The sequence below is a fragment of the Brugia malayi genome (genome assembly GCF_000002995.4).
Source record: "Brugia malayi strain FR3 genome assembly, contig: Bm_v4_Chr3_scaffold_001, whole genome shotgun sequence".
Lineage (NCBI taxonomy): Eukaryota > Metazoa > Nematoda > Chromadorea > Rhabditida > Onchocercidae > Brugia > Brugia malayi.
Genome location: NW_025062477.1, coordinates 9592545 through 9607448, shown reverse-complemented (window position 1 = coordinate 9607448; position 14904 = coordinate 9592545). Strand labels below are relative to the sequence as shown.

Below are 14904 nucleotides of genomic sequence, written 5' to 3'. Positions count from 1 at the left end.
ATACACAATTCCTTGACAGATAAGCGAACCGAAACGCAATAAATATTCTCTGCTGTTGTGAATGTGTTGTGAAGTATTTTTCCCTCTTATCCCTTCCCAACTATTCTTTACCATTGTACTTCCCGAGTCGGGTATTTTTATTCATGCAGATATACCTACATATCATAACTTTACCAGCATATCTGAAGCAAGTATATAATTGACGTTACTTTGGAAAGTTATGTGTAGGTTTGTTAAAATTAAATTTTCTTAGAATAACTGAAACTCAAAAGATTTCTTTTCTTATCGCTTTGACAGAGTCAGTCTTTACTAAACGATATGTTAACGTCGCTTACATACGCAAAGCGCCTGTTTTTAACCCATAAAGAGATTGTTGTGTTGACAACGCTTTTGCTGGGATGTTCAGACTGACTTATTAACTTTCTTTATCGAAGATTTGTTTCGAATTTTTTGAAATATCAGATAAGCAGTAATTAATGAGCGACCTTTCATTTCATGTCAGTCACTTTTAATTTATAGCAGAGTGTATAAACTTTTGAAAATAACAGAAGTATCTCTGAAATTGTTTTAGAATTGGTGCGTATAAATAACACAATTTGTGAATGAATATAAAGTCACTGGAGCTATACTCGTTACAAATGAGAAAAAAATGTTCGTACAGGAAATGTCAATTTTTTTTGAATTATCAGAATACCCATTGTCATTCTTCAAATAATCCTAGTTTCATCCATATATTTCAATTCCCATTTTTGTTAAAAAGTAGTAGAACAATGCAAAACAGTGCTGTTGCTAATTTTTCGGTGTGCTTTGGTTTGCTCAGAGCACGATGCAAAATAAGGTTCACCTCTCAAAATACAGCTGAATCGACAACGACATTAAATACTGATATTTGTTTAAGCATACATTGATCTCAATTCACTGCTTCTACCATAAAAGTGATGAAATTAAAGTTTCTTGGAAAATATCTTACAGATGTTCGTCCTGCTTTCCTCAAGGTTCAGTCTGCTTAGTAAACACGATGCTAAAACAGAAGTCAGGTCGTAAGAGCGAATAACATCTTGCCACTGTAATACATCCTTGCTTGAGCTCAATATAATTGCCCGTTAAATACCACTGAAATTGACATGAGGAAGATTAAGAAAGCATAATGTTAATACAAAATCTGTTGCAATCACTTTGTCATAGATATTCATATCTCTGCTCAATGGTACACACTATCAGGACTTTTCAGTAAGGGCTGTTCTAAATTTATCTGTTCTGTTCTGATTTGCCATAAAAACAACTGACAATGACAAATTTTCAAAACTAATAATTGCACGATTTAGTGTCAACATTTTATATCTACTAATGAAGTAACATTTTGCCAGTGCTTAGATAGGCCTTGAGGAAGACAGAACCGCAAAAACTTGAGCATTCAGCTTTCTGTGTCTAATTTTCTTCTGCTCCACTGACATAGTACTGCTGGAAATGCTGCCAGGGTTGCTGAGTTCATACTTTACTGATGGATGTCATGCTTGAGTACGCTGGTTCGTTCCAGTTAAACTGACCTTTTAAAAAATATCGCAAAGTCATATTTAATCAGAGATTATCAGTCTTCAAGCAAGCAAAAGCTCACTTTTTTGAACTTTTACAGGAAATATTTCTGATTACACAATTGTTGTATTGATTTAACTATTCCTAACTATAATTTAACTATTTGCTTCTTCATTCGGATCTCTATTCTTTATAAGGCTTGTGAAATAATCATATAAATGAAGGATTTCTCCAATGATCCTATTCACAAGGAAATTTGAGAGAAAGAATGAAGAAATTAGGAAGTTTTGTCATGTATGTGCTAAATATGCTTAATTTTATTGCATTTATTATTTCTTTAAGACCTATGACCTAAGGATATCTTAAATATCTCCGACTAATTGACAAGGTTATGCTGAATAATTTTTGTTGAGTGATTTTGTTTTTTGTTTTTTGTTTTTTTTTTTTTGGGGGGGGGGAGGGGGAGCAAGAAAAATGGAATTTTAGATGAGTAAGAGACCGTTGATTTCTCCACCAGTCACGTGAAGCTATAGTTCTGCTTAATGAAGCAAAACTATAGCTGACATTTCACACTGACATTGCTTAATAATTTGCACAACTTTCTTCAAAGTTTTTCTATTATTTCTGCAACAGTTACCTTTAATTTTTTATCGAAATTTGTGAAATTCGCTTGCTGAAGTCTGAATCATCTTTTAGTTCAAACTTTATCCTTGCAAAAAGCAAAAAGTTTCGTATTATATGCAAAAGATGCTGCACTTTTTTTTGTCTTTTTATTATAGTGCACTTTCCCTATATCTTCCTAAATAAAACCATTAATAATTCATTGTAGGAAATGATAATCTGAGCAGAAGTAGCCACATTTCCTCTGTTTGTTTTGTTTACAAATAAGTCTTGTTGGTTCTAAATCATTATCAAAATATAGTTTTAACCATGTTTTGTCCTCTTCTTTGATCTTTGCGGAAACATTTAGAATGAATTACGGCACAGACATGCAACTAAAAAAATTGGCATCTTTATTTGGAAGTTTTAATTTGAAGTTCTTGCTGAACCAGTAATTCATTGCTGCCATTAAAGTTTGTCTTCAATAGCTCATTTTAAAAGGTTCTCTTAGTTGTTTTTGAATGCTGTGTATCTAACCATTATTTTTCCCTGCAGTTGTCCCTTTGCTTTCCCTTTTAAAACATTTCAGCAACAAAATAATATGAACGAAGATCGTCAAAAAATGATATTATCTCATGGCTACACTTCTTTTTTAATATTTTATTTTATTGGTGAATTTTATGATATTGCTAGTAAACGTTTGATTTATTATTTGCATAAGTATTTTAATGTTAGTATACTATTTTGTTTAGCTATAGTTTCTAATCTTGTTTTTCTAAGTTCTATTTTTTTTTCTGAATATTTAATGTTGAATTGGTTTAATCCATTCTATTTTTCGTCACAAAAAAAAAATGAAATGAATTTTTTGCTAGTTTCATGTTGCTTTCTATACTTTTCCCTCAAAATTTTTGAACAAATTTTTAAAACTTATGGACAGTTTCTAATTGACTTTCAAAACCTAATTGCTCTACCACAAGGAATCTCGGAAAGAATCAAGATTTTAATTCACTCACAACTGTTCATATTAGCTCGCATTTTTATGATTTAAGTTCCTATCCATCTAGCAAAAGAAAAGATAGACTGTAAGCGTAACAAAGTTTTCTTTGTTCTTTACTTTGCTGTCTCTCCTATCCCTTTATTTTTCTCTTGTAACAATTATCATTTACCTTCTGAAATCCTTGACTAATCATACATTTGGCTTCTCAGATGGCAATGATTAGCTTAATGACAATTTCTTTCCAAAAACTTATTATCAGTTGAGTCTGCACTTTCAAGCAAGGGATTCACGTGACGTACAGGGATGCCTGATCTCAGTAATTCTTCACAGCACTCACTAGTTAGTATGAATAATTTTCGATTATTGCACATCTAATCTTCAATAAAATTTTCATAAAAGCCTTTCAAATTAAAATCTTTGCAAGCAAATTTCAGTCAGCCTCGTTCTTTAATATTTTGGCCTTCTTATTCTTCTATATTTCATTGACAAACAAAAATAATAATGGATAATGGATCATCAATTGAAAAGAATGGAAAAGTTTCGGTAATTACTACCATAACAATGTTTATGAAAATTTTAAAATTTCTTTCTTTTGAATTTAACCGCTTTGCATGTCTCCAATTAAATATTGATGAAAAGACTGGATAGAGACATGAATATTGCGAGAAGAGTGTGGAAGAACAAATGAAATTTCTTCTTTCGAGATAAAACTATGTCAGGTTTCTAGCACATGAAATATTGAAATATGACATGCCAGTTTGAGAAATTATCTATTAAAATTGTTTAAATAAAATTTAAAGCATACATTTTGTTGCTTCCTATAATTTGTTAAGACCTGTCTCACTATTATTATCAGTAAAATCATTCAGTAAGACATGTTACTTCAGACAAGCAATGATTAATTTGCTGAAAATTCTCGGACAAATGAAATACCTTGACAATACAAGCCATTACAGTTATTACAGCTGTCACTGCTATCATTCTGGAGTGACAGTTGTCTGATACTAAGGCTGTTGTTAGCAAATATTATTATTCGAGATGGGCGCTGAAATTCTTGTTTGTTTTATGCCATAATCATGTGGTGTTTATCACCAGTACACGAATGACAAACAACACATGATTATGGAATGATTTCTTCTTTCTCACATTTTGTTGTGATATTAGCTGTTTGTTTTTATCTATTAGTTTCAAAGCTTCACAGTAGGTTTTAAGTAAGACATTCTAATTAAACATAATTTTGCGACATTATTGTCATCCGAAATAAGTGATAAAGATTCTTAATTACAGCGCTAACATGATCCTGTCATCAACGTTCTACGTCGTGTAAGTGTATTTTTTTTCACAGTTTTTATAAATCAATTGATTAAGTTACTTATAAGAATTATCCCTTGAATTATTAATTGTTGCATTTCTGTCCCCTAACTTTACTTCTCTTATAGACTGGTTATCGTCAATACTGCTATTCATACCGAAGGAACATCTGTATCCCGGTCATTTTCTTCATTCATCATCCACTTTAATAATACCATTTGTAAAGTTCAGGTAGGATTAAGAGGAATTTTCATGTTTTCTGATCTCAAGAGTTTGTTCTTGTGATGGGATTGTAATAATCAGAAACAGGATTTCACACTTGCTTTATGCCCAAGTAGGAGGACCTGCAATTGATGCAGAACGAAATGATATGGGCTCTTTAGGAGATTGTATAGTAAGTAATTGGTACGTCTATAAGGTGATGGTCATAGGTTTTGAAAAGATGTATTGCTTAAGATACTACAGATGATGCTTGGACACATAGTTGGGACTTCTTTCATATGGTTACTCGTTCTTTAATTCGCTTGTTTTTAGTTCATAGTTGACATGTTTTTTGATTTCTGGATAAACAAGGACAAAAAGTAATCAGCAAAATGATGAATTTTATTTTACAGGATGGTGTTCTCTCGATCAATAATAAAGTGATTGGTAATTTAACGGAGCAGCAGAAAAAGGAATTGGAAATGTTCACTAATCGAACGGATCAGTGGTCCAGTCAGTTGCATCAACGCATCCAAGAGGTAAAGTTGCTCTTTTTATACTGGTATTTTTTTTCTCCATTTGAATATCCCAATGAAAAAAATTTATGTAAAAAAACCGAAAGATTGATTTTTCTCACTAAACTAGCTAGTTCAATCATAATCTACAAGAAATTAATATGACAAGTAACGGTAATATTAAAGTTTTGTTAGCAAATTTATAGGAAATAAGAAGGAAGATAAATAAAGACTATTTAAGAGGGAAGATGAGTGTTGATTGCCTTAAATATTAAGGATCGGAAATTAATTACCCTAGTAATCTCATCATTAGTCCTTTTAAACAGTTTGCTATACATTGTCAAGATTTGTTTCCATGTGGTTTTAATTAATTAACAGTTGGTTAATGGAAAACTGTAAAAATTTGATTAATATTTTATTTAATAAACTTATCATGTCTCATTTGGCTTTTAAGTGAGACCTAGTTAAGATATAAGTCAAAATTATACTATAAGTTATAGGAAGATAAAGACAATTCCGATTCTCGTAATATTTTGTCATCATGACATTAAGAATTTGATAAATAAATAATGATCGAAGTTTCATTTTCAGTTTTTTGGAAGAGTTTTTGGATCGGTGAAGAGCATGTGGGATAATGCATTGAATTTTCGTTCTCAGCTCCCGCAAGCATCCATGTCAGACGACATTACCACGGGGAATAAACTAGAAAATCAGGGAGATGATGATCCTTCGATTTTTAGTGTCTTGGACCCACCATCATTTTGTAAAGTTAATTGAATGCTATAAATGGCGTATTGCAATTGATGTGACCAACACTTTTTATTTAATATTTTTATTTGTGAAATTTTAATTTAATTTTCTTTATTTAAAATATATTTTCTTGCAAAATGATGTTATAACTAAACCATATCAAATCATGGGTTATTGTATTATGCAAATTTTATTCAATACTTTCATGGGTTATTATATATATATTCAGTAGTATTGTTCACTCAAACAATACAGTAGCATTTATGTATACAGGCTTATTCTCCAGCAACCTCTGATTCGTTAGCATTATGCTTGCAGAGGACAGAACATTACAGCTTGTATAAATGTCAATACCGGAATAGATCTAATATGCACTGATACATCTCTCAAGTAAGATATCAGTTGGGTCCAAAATTTCCATATAAATTATAAAAAATGTTATAAATTCAATCATAATTAGGCATGAACATATATTTAGAAACTGTTTTTAATTAACCAAGTTTTCTCGGTCAAAATTTAGCTTCTTAATTAAAAATAACAAGAAACTGTAATAGCAAAAAAGGTGGACCGAAGTCTTTCGATAAGAAGAAAACATTTTCATGAACTTCTCCCCTCCAAAACTTTTTACAAGTGGCTAAGCAGTTTTCCATATTTACAAAATTTCAATTCGGGTTCTGTTTGTAAACCACATCGCGTTAATTACATAATGATTTTATCAGCTTAGATAACGATAAAGAAGCTTATATGAAATCAGGCTAAAAAAGCTATCAAACCATATCATCTCGGTTCATGAGAAGAACCAAGCAAAGCAACTAACTCTTCATTCTGATTATTTGTAGAAAAAGATCCTATTGATCCAATTCTTAGTAATCTGATGATTTAGTGCTTAACTTGAATTTTTTTATCATTGAATTTTTATCATTTTTATTATTGGAAACGATTCAGTGAAACTGACTTAACTGACTTCGTCCCATGTAGTAATATCGCGCATATTTATATTGAGGCATTAAACAATGTTATCAGGAAAAGTCTAAAGAAGAAATCAAACATATCATCGGTGTATTGTATTCTTTAAACGTCTTTGAATAAGAAAAAGATTACATGAGAGGAAGTCAATAAATCAATTTCATTCATTGACAATCTAATATTAACTGCGATAGTCACAGAAAGGAAAATCGATGATAAATTTGATATCTGTATGTTCAAAATTAATTTTTTCAGTTGGAAGTTATCGACTTTATTGCTTGACCAATAATCATTTGACAATATGGCAAGAATTGTCGTGAAGTTGTTGTACGGTACCGGTAGGTACTCACTATTGTACCTCTCCGTGTATCGTTCGTTATGTGAGACCCGAACAACATTGTGCTCAAAACAAAATGAATTGATACGACAAAACTTTTTACAAACATTTCTCCATGGCGCAATGAAATTAGATGATGAGTTAGTTCTCTGTTTCCAAAACTTCTGTATGCGTTTGACAATATCTGTTTACTATTTCAGTATTATGACAATCCAGCAATATATGATTTCGATTATTCTGCTCCAGAATAAAGGAAAAAATCACATTTTTAAACTTTCTGCAAGTATTCGAATATATATATAATAGGTATAACTAACTCAATCAAATTAAACTGCAATTCATCCATTCTGTACCATATTTAGATCAAATAAAATAGTTTTCATTTCTCTATCAATAAAAGTAACACAGCTTTTATCAGTACTATCATATCTTAGAAAGAAAACAAAAAGTTCCTTATCTGTAATTTATTCGCTAATGTCTCATGAATTTTTATAAATTTAGGTAATAAATGTGCTAATTTGAGACCAATGCAACTTTTGCTCACATTTTATAGAATTACCAAATTTCAATGATGCCAATGGGACTTTCTCTGAAAACAAACAAAAGCATTAGGGTCTGTCTGGAAAGACAATAATGATTGCTTTTCCTGTTTGTGATTATTTCAACTCATATGAAATAATTGTGTTTCTTCTGATAAAGCATCAGTATGGGATTAAATATTGAAATGACATTCTTTAAAAAGCGTTAATTATAATCGATACCTGTCAAAAGGAAAAACCTCATGAAAGGATTCAATGTCTTAGTCGACTTTGATAACATCATGATTTACTTATTATCTAGTTACAGTTACGAACAACAATTATCAGAAAGTCAGAGCTCTTACAGAGATTTGATGACAATGTATTAATTGTATAACAGTTACCCAGATCAAAAAGCCGGGATATCTCATGAAATGAAATGAACTTCAGTGAAAAATTTATAAACACGTATTACTTTCTTCTTTCCTTTTTATATGCTTTAATGAACTTTCAAATCACGTATCACTCACGTACGCTAGTGTATAATATGGTCATGTATATTATCGATAGTATAAATAAAGCTTTGAGTGTTTCGTATGATTTCAGTAAGCTGAATTTGCAATTTGATCTCTCAGGCCAGTACTAGCAGAAAGTAAGTTTGCTGAATTGTTTCATAGTTTCGTTGCCTTGAACAAATTAATTAATCTTAAAATATCAGCAGATTCATAAATATACTGAATATACGCCAAAATAATTTTTTTTTTTTTCCCTTGAACTCTAATCGCAGTAATATCCAGTAATATTCATAAACATTATTTTGTCATTCTCTGAATTACTTTCAAATAATTATGTCATTTTTTTTTCTACTGCTCTCGGTGTTTAGTCCTATTGATTGCCGTTTATTTACTCTTTTCTATTTGATCAGGATCTGTCTCTATCTGATTTGTGGTATTCTCGCATGGTTAGGTAATGATTTCGAATAGTTTTAAAGAATTTGTACTCAGTTAACTTCATTTTGAAATAATGCTCTGAATAAAAAAATAATATCTTGACAACAGCGCACCCCGAGAAGTGAACGAACATGGTGATTAACTGAGCGATCGAACTGCAAATGATTGAATACAATAATGATCCTTGAAGTTGAAGGTATTACTAAATACAAGTGAGGCAGAAATACTTTTTTCTGTTATTATTACTACTGAAGGGCGCACTTCTGAAAGTATTCTTTTCTTTCCTAATTTCTTGGCTCCATACAATGCAAATTTTCATAGTCTCAAATATATATATTATTATCGGTGCTTAATACTTAAACATGCAGTATTAATCGATTGAGTAACTTCCGAATGCAGCATTTTGTCAAAATTGATGTTATAATATAAGATCAGTGCTTGCAGCTAGCACTTTATACTCTACGATAGCTATTATGTGCGCACATCTGTTCTATTTCCATTACAAATATATTTGTAATTTCAGACTTGCTTATATAGTATGACACTAATAATTACAGCTGCTTTGTTCCGGAAAAGAAGTTTACGGATATTTTTGCAGAAACGATTCTGATGTCATTTATAAGAGCAATTCATGCATTGTTTGTCTTTCTATGATAAAATCTATCATTTGCAAGCAGTGTGATATGACAACGTATCATTTCATATGGATTATTATAAAAGATGCAGAGTGTATTTTGAAATAAAGTTATCAGTGCATTGTTATACAGCAAAGAAATATTTTGCAAGAGAAATTCATCGTCTAAAAGCACTTTGTTGTCAGTGACATTTGTGATAGCTTTACTTTTACTTATTTAATTTAATGAATCATTAGCTTATCACAAAATAAAAGGCAATTATATTCAATTTTGGCACTTCTCTTTTGTTTGCATTGAATGGTTAACTATATCAGAGCTTTATTTTGTGATAACTACCAAATTGTTAAACCAAAATCTGATATTCCTTCCGCACCTATAAAAAATTGCCTTTATTGGTATTACGTAAAAGGTAGAAGAAGAAGCTATCAATGAATGTTAACGTAATATCTGTTTAATTCCTACAGAAAAAAAACCTGTTTTGAACCAGGTGTCTTTAAATTGAGGACTATCCACAAAAAAACTCCAACACGGGTAATTCAAATACCTTTTTAACATTTCCAGTAAATTTCGTTAATAATATATTCAAGTTATATAAAGTTATTCAGTGCTCATTTCTTTATAATAAACTGTTGTATTATGAACAGAATCGAAAACTCACGGACGAATTTCAATTTTACGTTTCCGAAGGAAAATCATAAGACGAAATTTACAGTTGTCACTTTTAGTTGGATAGCGATTAATTTTTCAATTTAATCTTGCTTAAATCTTAAAAATGCATTTACTTTTCAATGGTTTTTAAGCCGTACTTTTTCCATGTCAAGTTTGTCACAATTTTTGTTTATTATAAACTTGATAAATTAAGCTTAACTATCTCTTATGAGATAAATATTATCTGTCTTTCAAGTGAGTCTCATTACTAATAGATTGCTTTTAATAAGTAATATACTGTGACAATTCCAGATGATTTCATAAGCTTCATTCTTTGCTATTTTCTCCTCATCTAAGCCAACACTATCATTACAAATGAGCCAATGCTAACGAGAAATATTCATGTAAAAATGGCTCAAGGATCTCTTCAACCCTTTTCCCCTTTCAGCTATTTTTTAAATTGTTTTTTCATTCAAATACAAATTGTTGTGATGTCTTAATTTCAGAGGTTTGAACATATGTAATGCAAGTGAAGGTGAGTTGAGTGTAGATATGAAATCTGTAGAACATTGAATGCCCTCAGTGATGGCGTGAGTGTACTTATTAATTACAGCACAAATTAATGATTGAATTATGACAGAGGGATTAATATGATAAGAAATGATGGATGTTCTGAAACAGCAAACTGCAAGATGATTGTTATCGCGATACAAAAAAACTTGAAGACGAAAAATTGTAAAATGAGTATCATCACTGTCATCTTCCCTCTCTAATCAGCTAATGTTGGAACAGATTTAATGCCCGTTCTTTTGAGAACTCTGGAGAGAGGGAGAGAAAGAGATGTAGGTAAGCTGGTTGCTTGTTAAATATCATAATGGTGATGCGAACTGCAGTGCGGTGTCGAGAATGAGGTGCCTCGAGAATTGTGGGGATAGAGACTAGAAGTTAAATAGCACGCAGCAGAGTTCAACCGCTCTGTATCTTCCCACCTCTCCCTTCAATCATCAGAAATCGAATCTAACCCATTCGAGCAGTACACCAATCAGCCAACCTTAAATGTGATCAAAGTGACGCAAATCAATTCGCAATATTTCATTCCCTTCTTTTATTACTACAATTGCTATACAATGCTTACCTTAAGGAGTTGTGCATTTCTATTTTTTCTGGTTGTAAAGGCTCAACGAAGTCAATTTGATGTGAACTGTCCACGACTGTGTCACTGTAATAAAACTACAGTTGAGTGTCATCACACAAAGATGCAAGGCAGCGAAATGTTTTTGACCATGCGTCCGGAAGCATATCCGGATTTGGATACTATCGTTGTTACTGGAAATAGCATTGGAGATCTAGCTGGATCAAATATTTTTGGTCGTAATGTTACTCATCGCTTTGTTTCTTTAGTTGATTTATCTGACAATGCTATTAGCGCCATCGATTCATACACTTTTCGAGCTCTACCGGCAGTGGAATATTTCTATCTGCACGATAATGCAATCAAACAAATTGGTGCTGATCCATTTCGGTCAGTTTTTTTCTTTCAAATAGAATTTTCTTGACTTTGCAACTTCTAACACTCCATCTGATCTGAATTTATTCCAAAAACTTTGATAATTTTTGGCAATTTCAAAATTCCTCTTCATGGTTTAAGTCATTTTCTTAAACTAATAACTTTTTTAAATCAAAGGAAATCTCTTATATTCTCTTGCCCTCTGTGTTTATTTACTTGTTACTGATGAAATGAAGTAAGATTTCACTTGTCTGAAGTGAAATTCAAGCAGTTTAATGATAATTTGTCTTCTTATTGAATAATTTAATCTTTATATGCCTGGGACATAGAGTTGCACTCGTCACACAGTCGTACAGATTGAGTTTTTGAAAAGTTAAGTAAAGCGAGGAAAGAGCATTAAGTGCGAGACGTTTCGCTTATTAATTTATATCATTTCGTTTCGTTGTATGCATAAAATGCACTGAGGAAATGTTGCAAATCGTTTCCTTTTGACTTCGATCTTCCCATTCCTTTGATGATGAAATTAAATTGTTTTCTGTTTGAGAACTTTAGATAATTTTCCTTTAATTGCTAAAGTTTTTAAGAAGGAGTGCAAGATTTAATAAAACTGTATCGTTATCAATGAAACGTTATTGTTTGATTTAATTTTGACTTAAAAATTTTGATAATTATTTTGCTTAGTTCTTGTGTATGCATGTAAATTTTTTTACAGAGCTGAAAGAAGTTATGGTTTAATATTTGTTTTGATATTTAAATCGAAGTGTTTGCTTGGATTTGAGAAATCGACACTTAATTTAACTTTTCTACTACTTCTATGAATTTAATTTACAGTGTATAAAAGTGGACGAAGAGTTGCTTAAATTTGATTTTCCATTTTGCAACATAGAAATTGTCCTGATAACACTTCTAAATTATTTTGGCGTAACGATGTAGTTTAACGTGTAAAGTCTGCTTTATATTGTCTAAGAATTTTTGTATATTTAGATCTCTCATATCTGCTTATTTTTTTTTTTTTTTTTTTGCTCGAAACTTTTCAGATGGAATGTACGCTTACGAGTTCTGGATATGTCGAATCTTTTCTCATCATCAGTATCACTTTCTGAACGACCGCGCTTATTGGCTAATACGTTTGTTGACTCTGTAAATGAATTTAATGATTTACAGGAGCTAATCCTACGTGACAATGATCTTATTGAAATACTATCTGACATGCTTTGCAAGGTAATTTCAACTGATAAAATAATGTGTGAAGTAAAAGTTCTGGTTTCATCATTTACACTTTTACCATATAAATTATTGATCCATTAAAAATGCTTAATATGCTTTTTGGTGGAAATAATTACTTATATGTAATGTTAAGGTAATGTTGAAATTACTTGATTATGGCAAATCGACACAGAGAATGGTAGTTTTCATTTCAGTTGAATGGCCTGATTCGTTTACACTTATCCGGTAATAAGATGAAAAAATTCAGCGTTAATTGGAATTGCTTACAAAATCTTGTTGTATTGGATGTTTCGGGAAATGAATTCTCTACATTATCCACTCATCTTTGGGAGGTTCTTCCTAGTCTAACAACAGTTGATATTTCTTCAAACCCTCTGTACTGTGATTGTGATATTATACCAGCTATCAAAGAACTATCAAAAAGTCCGACATCTTCCTTTAATCAGGTAAAATTAATTGCAAATAGATTTCTTGAATTTAAGATTTCTACTTCACTCATCCATAATAGGAAACCGTTCACATGGCTTATTTGTATATTGCATTTGCGACAAAATAGTACTATTTGTCGCTTAAATCTAATTCTATAAATCCAGTTCCAGGGTTATGCGATCTGTGTTGCACCAGAATCTCGGAAGGGTCAAAATATCTTCGAGATTTCAAATTCTGCATGCAAAGACAGCCATCGGTTTGTATATTGGACTTTATTTGTTGTACTACTCTCTGCAACAACGGTTTTTTATCTCATTTGTAGCAATCTTAACAAGTTGAGACGTTTAGCGCTTATTGCCGGTTACAGTAAGCTCGGAGGAGAAAATGAACAGATTGCTAGTAGTCCACAGCTCCTGTAAATCGACAATACTGACTTTTCTAGTGTATACCAAATTTTGGAAAAGAATCCCAACCAATTTCATCAGCAGCCATATTACTTTTTTATTTTTTGTTTACATTTGTCATAATATGCTTATCGTGTTTGTTTTTTTTTTTTTTTTAAGTTCAATTCCTTTAGTAACTTTATTGACAATTTCTCTCAAATTCATAAATCTTAAAAAAATTTTTTTGCTTTCCAACAGTCACTGCCATCAATCATTATTTGCTTATTTCTTTTTGCTTTAATAGTTTATAATGATCCATTACCAATTTCTCTTTCTTATGCCTTTGTTTTTTAAGTGACTAAAAGTTTGGGAAATTTTTTAAAATTTCAGCATCCCAAATGTGTGTTATTGTGTATTATAAAAATTTTATTTCGACACAAAGAAAAAAAGAAAATTGTCTCATTATATGTTAACTAACATTTATGAGAATTAAAACATTTATGATTCGAATAATCCATATGATTTTTAAAGGAGTTGAAAGACTATACTTTGATAATGCTCTAATTACATATATTGGTTCTAGATTTTTATTGCATATTTCACAGCATTTTATGGTTGTCTTATGATATCTAATAAATTCTCCACAATGAAGTTCAGTCAGATATCGAAGGTGTGAAAATTTTGCAAAAGTTCAAGTATTTCAAATAGTTACCAATTGAATATATTGACAAAAGTATGCAATAGTAGCGAAGCAAAATGTTATGTTGTCGAAGGACTGCAAGTTAAAGCGAAAGGAATGAGGAAGAATTAGCGATCTATAATTAAACTGGTGATCTGCATGCAAACTAGTAATCTTTATCCATACCAGCAACTGGTAACCAAACTTCAAATAATTAACGGCATTCTGTACCTTATTAACATGAGATGGAGTAATTGTTTTCAATATTTCTTAGGAAATGGTGCATCGGATGTTTATCGTTTCTATTAGGATCACTCATTTAAGTGTGAATTTAATTTTTATAGGTTGATCTGACACGTAAAGCTAGTGTATTTGGTCTTTCTTCGGAAGTTGACGTTCCATGCTGAATGTAAGAGCAGAATGCTTTCCGTGGCAGTAAAAAAATCCAACCCTTGATAATTCTTTCCTCAAGGAACATGTTTGTTCCAAGGTTTTTGATATCGTTCTGTTAAATTTAAGTTTAATTCCTTTCAATTAATCGATCAAAGGAATGCGACTTGATTTCAGCTTGGCAAAGATATTCAATTAAAAGTTTTATATAATGTGTAAGTTTTGAACTATTTTAAATTAAAAATTTGAAATTGCATAGACTCAATAATTTTTTATCTGATTTGAAATTTGAAAAGAAAGGAATGCATTAAAAATAATTGTTTTCTTG

The 14904-nt window shown here is 31.1% G+C and overlaps 2 protein-coding genes and 1 non-coding gene across 6 annotated transcripts; 2 read left to right on the top strand and 1 right to left on the bottom strand.

The window, feature by feature from the left end:
* Positions 1 to 4424: 4424 nt before the first annotated feature.
* Bm12956 (Uncharacterized protein) lies at positions 4425 to 5934 on the top strand (the record flags this gene model as incomplete). The annotated part of the gene is made up of 4 exons (XM_001901418.2): positions 4425 to 4453; positions 4570 to 4672; positions 5056 to 5181; positions 5749 to 5934. 4 exons carry the CDS (start codon positions 4425 to 4427, stop codon positions 5932 to 5934), a joined length of 444 nt encoding a protein of 147 aa, XP_001901453.1.
* Positions 5935 to 11244: 5310 nt separating this feature from the next.
* Positions 11245 to 13543, top strand: Bma-lron-8 (Uncharacterized protein; the record flags this gene model as incomplete). Of its 4 annotated transcripts, none has more annotated exons than XM_043080647.1 (5): positions 11245 to 11483; positions 12506 to 12689; positions 12890 to 13141; positions 13295 to 13380; positions 13492 to 13543. In XM_043080647.1, 5 exons carry the CDS (start codon positions 11245 to 11247, stop codon positions 13541 to 13543), a joined length of 813 nt encoding a protein of 270 aa, XP_042936581.1. The 4 variants fall into 4 exon arrangements, with proteins under 4 accessions (XP_042936581.1, XP_042936582.1, XP_042936583.1 ...); XM_043080648.1 differs by having other exon boundaries at positions 13289 to 13380; XM_043080649.1 differs by lacking the exon at positions 11245 to 11483 and having other exon boundaries at positions 12534 to 12689.
* A 43-nt stretch (positions 13544 to 13586) lies between these two features.
* On the bottom strand, positions 13587 to 13614 carry Bm16804. Its single transcript, XR_006228105.1, has one exon. It is a non-coding gene; the product is annotated as a small nucleolar RNA Bm16804 (small nucleolar RNA).
* Positions 13615 to 14904: the final 1290 nt, after the last annotated feature.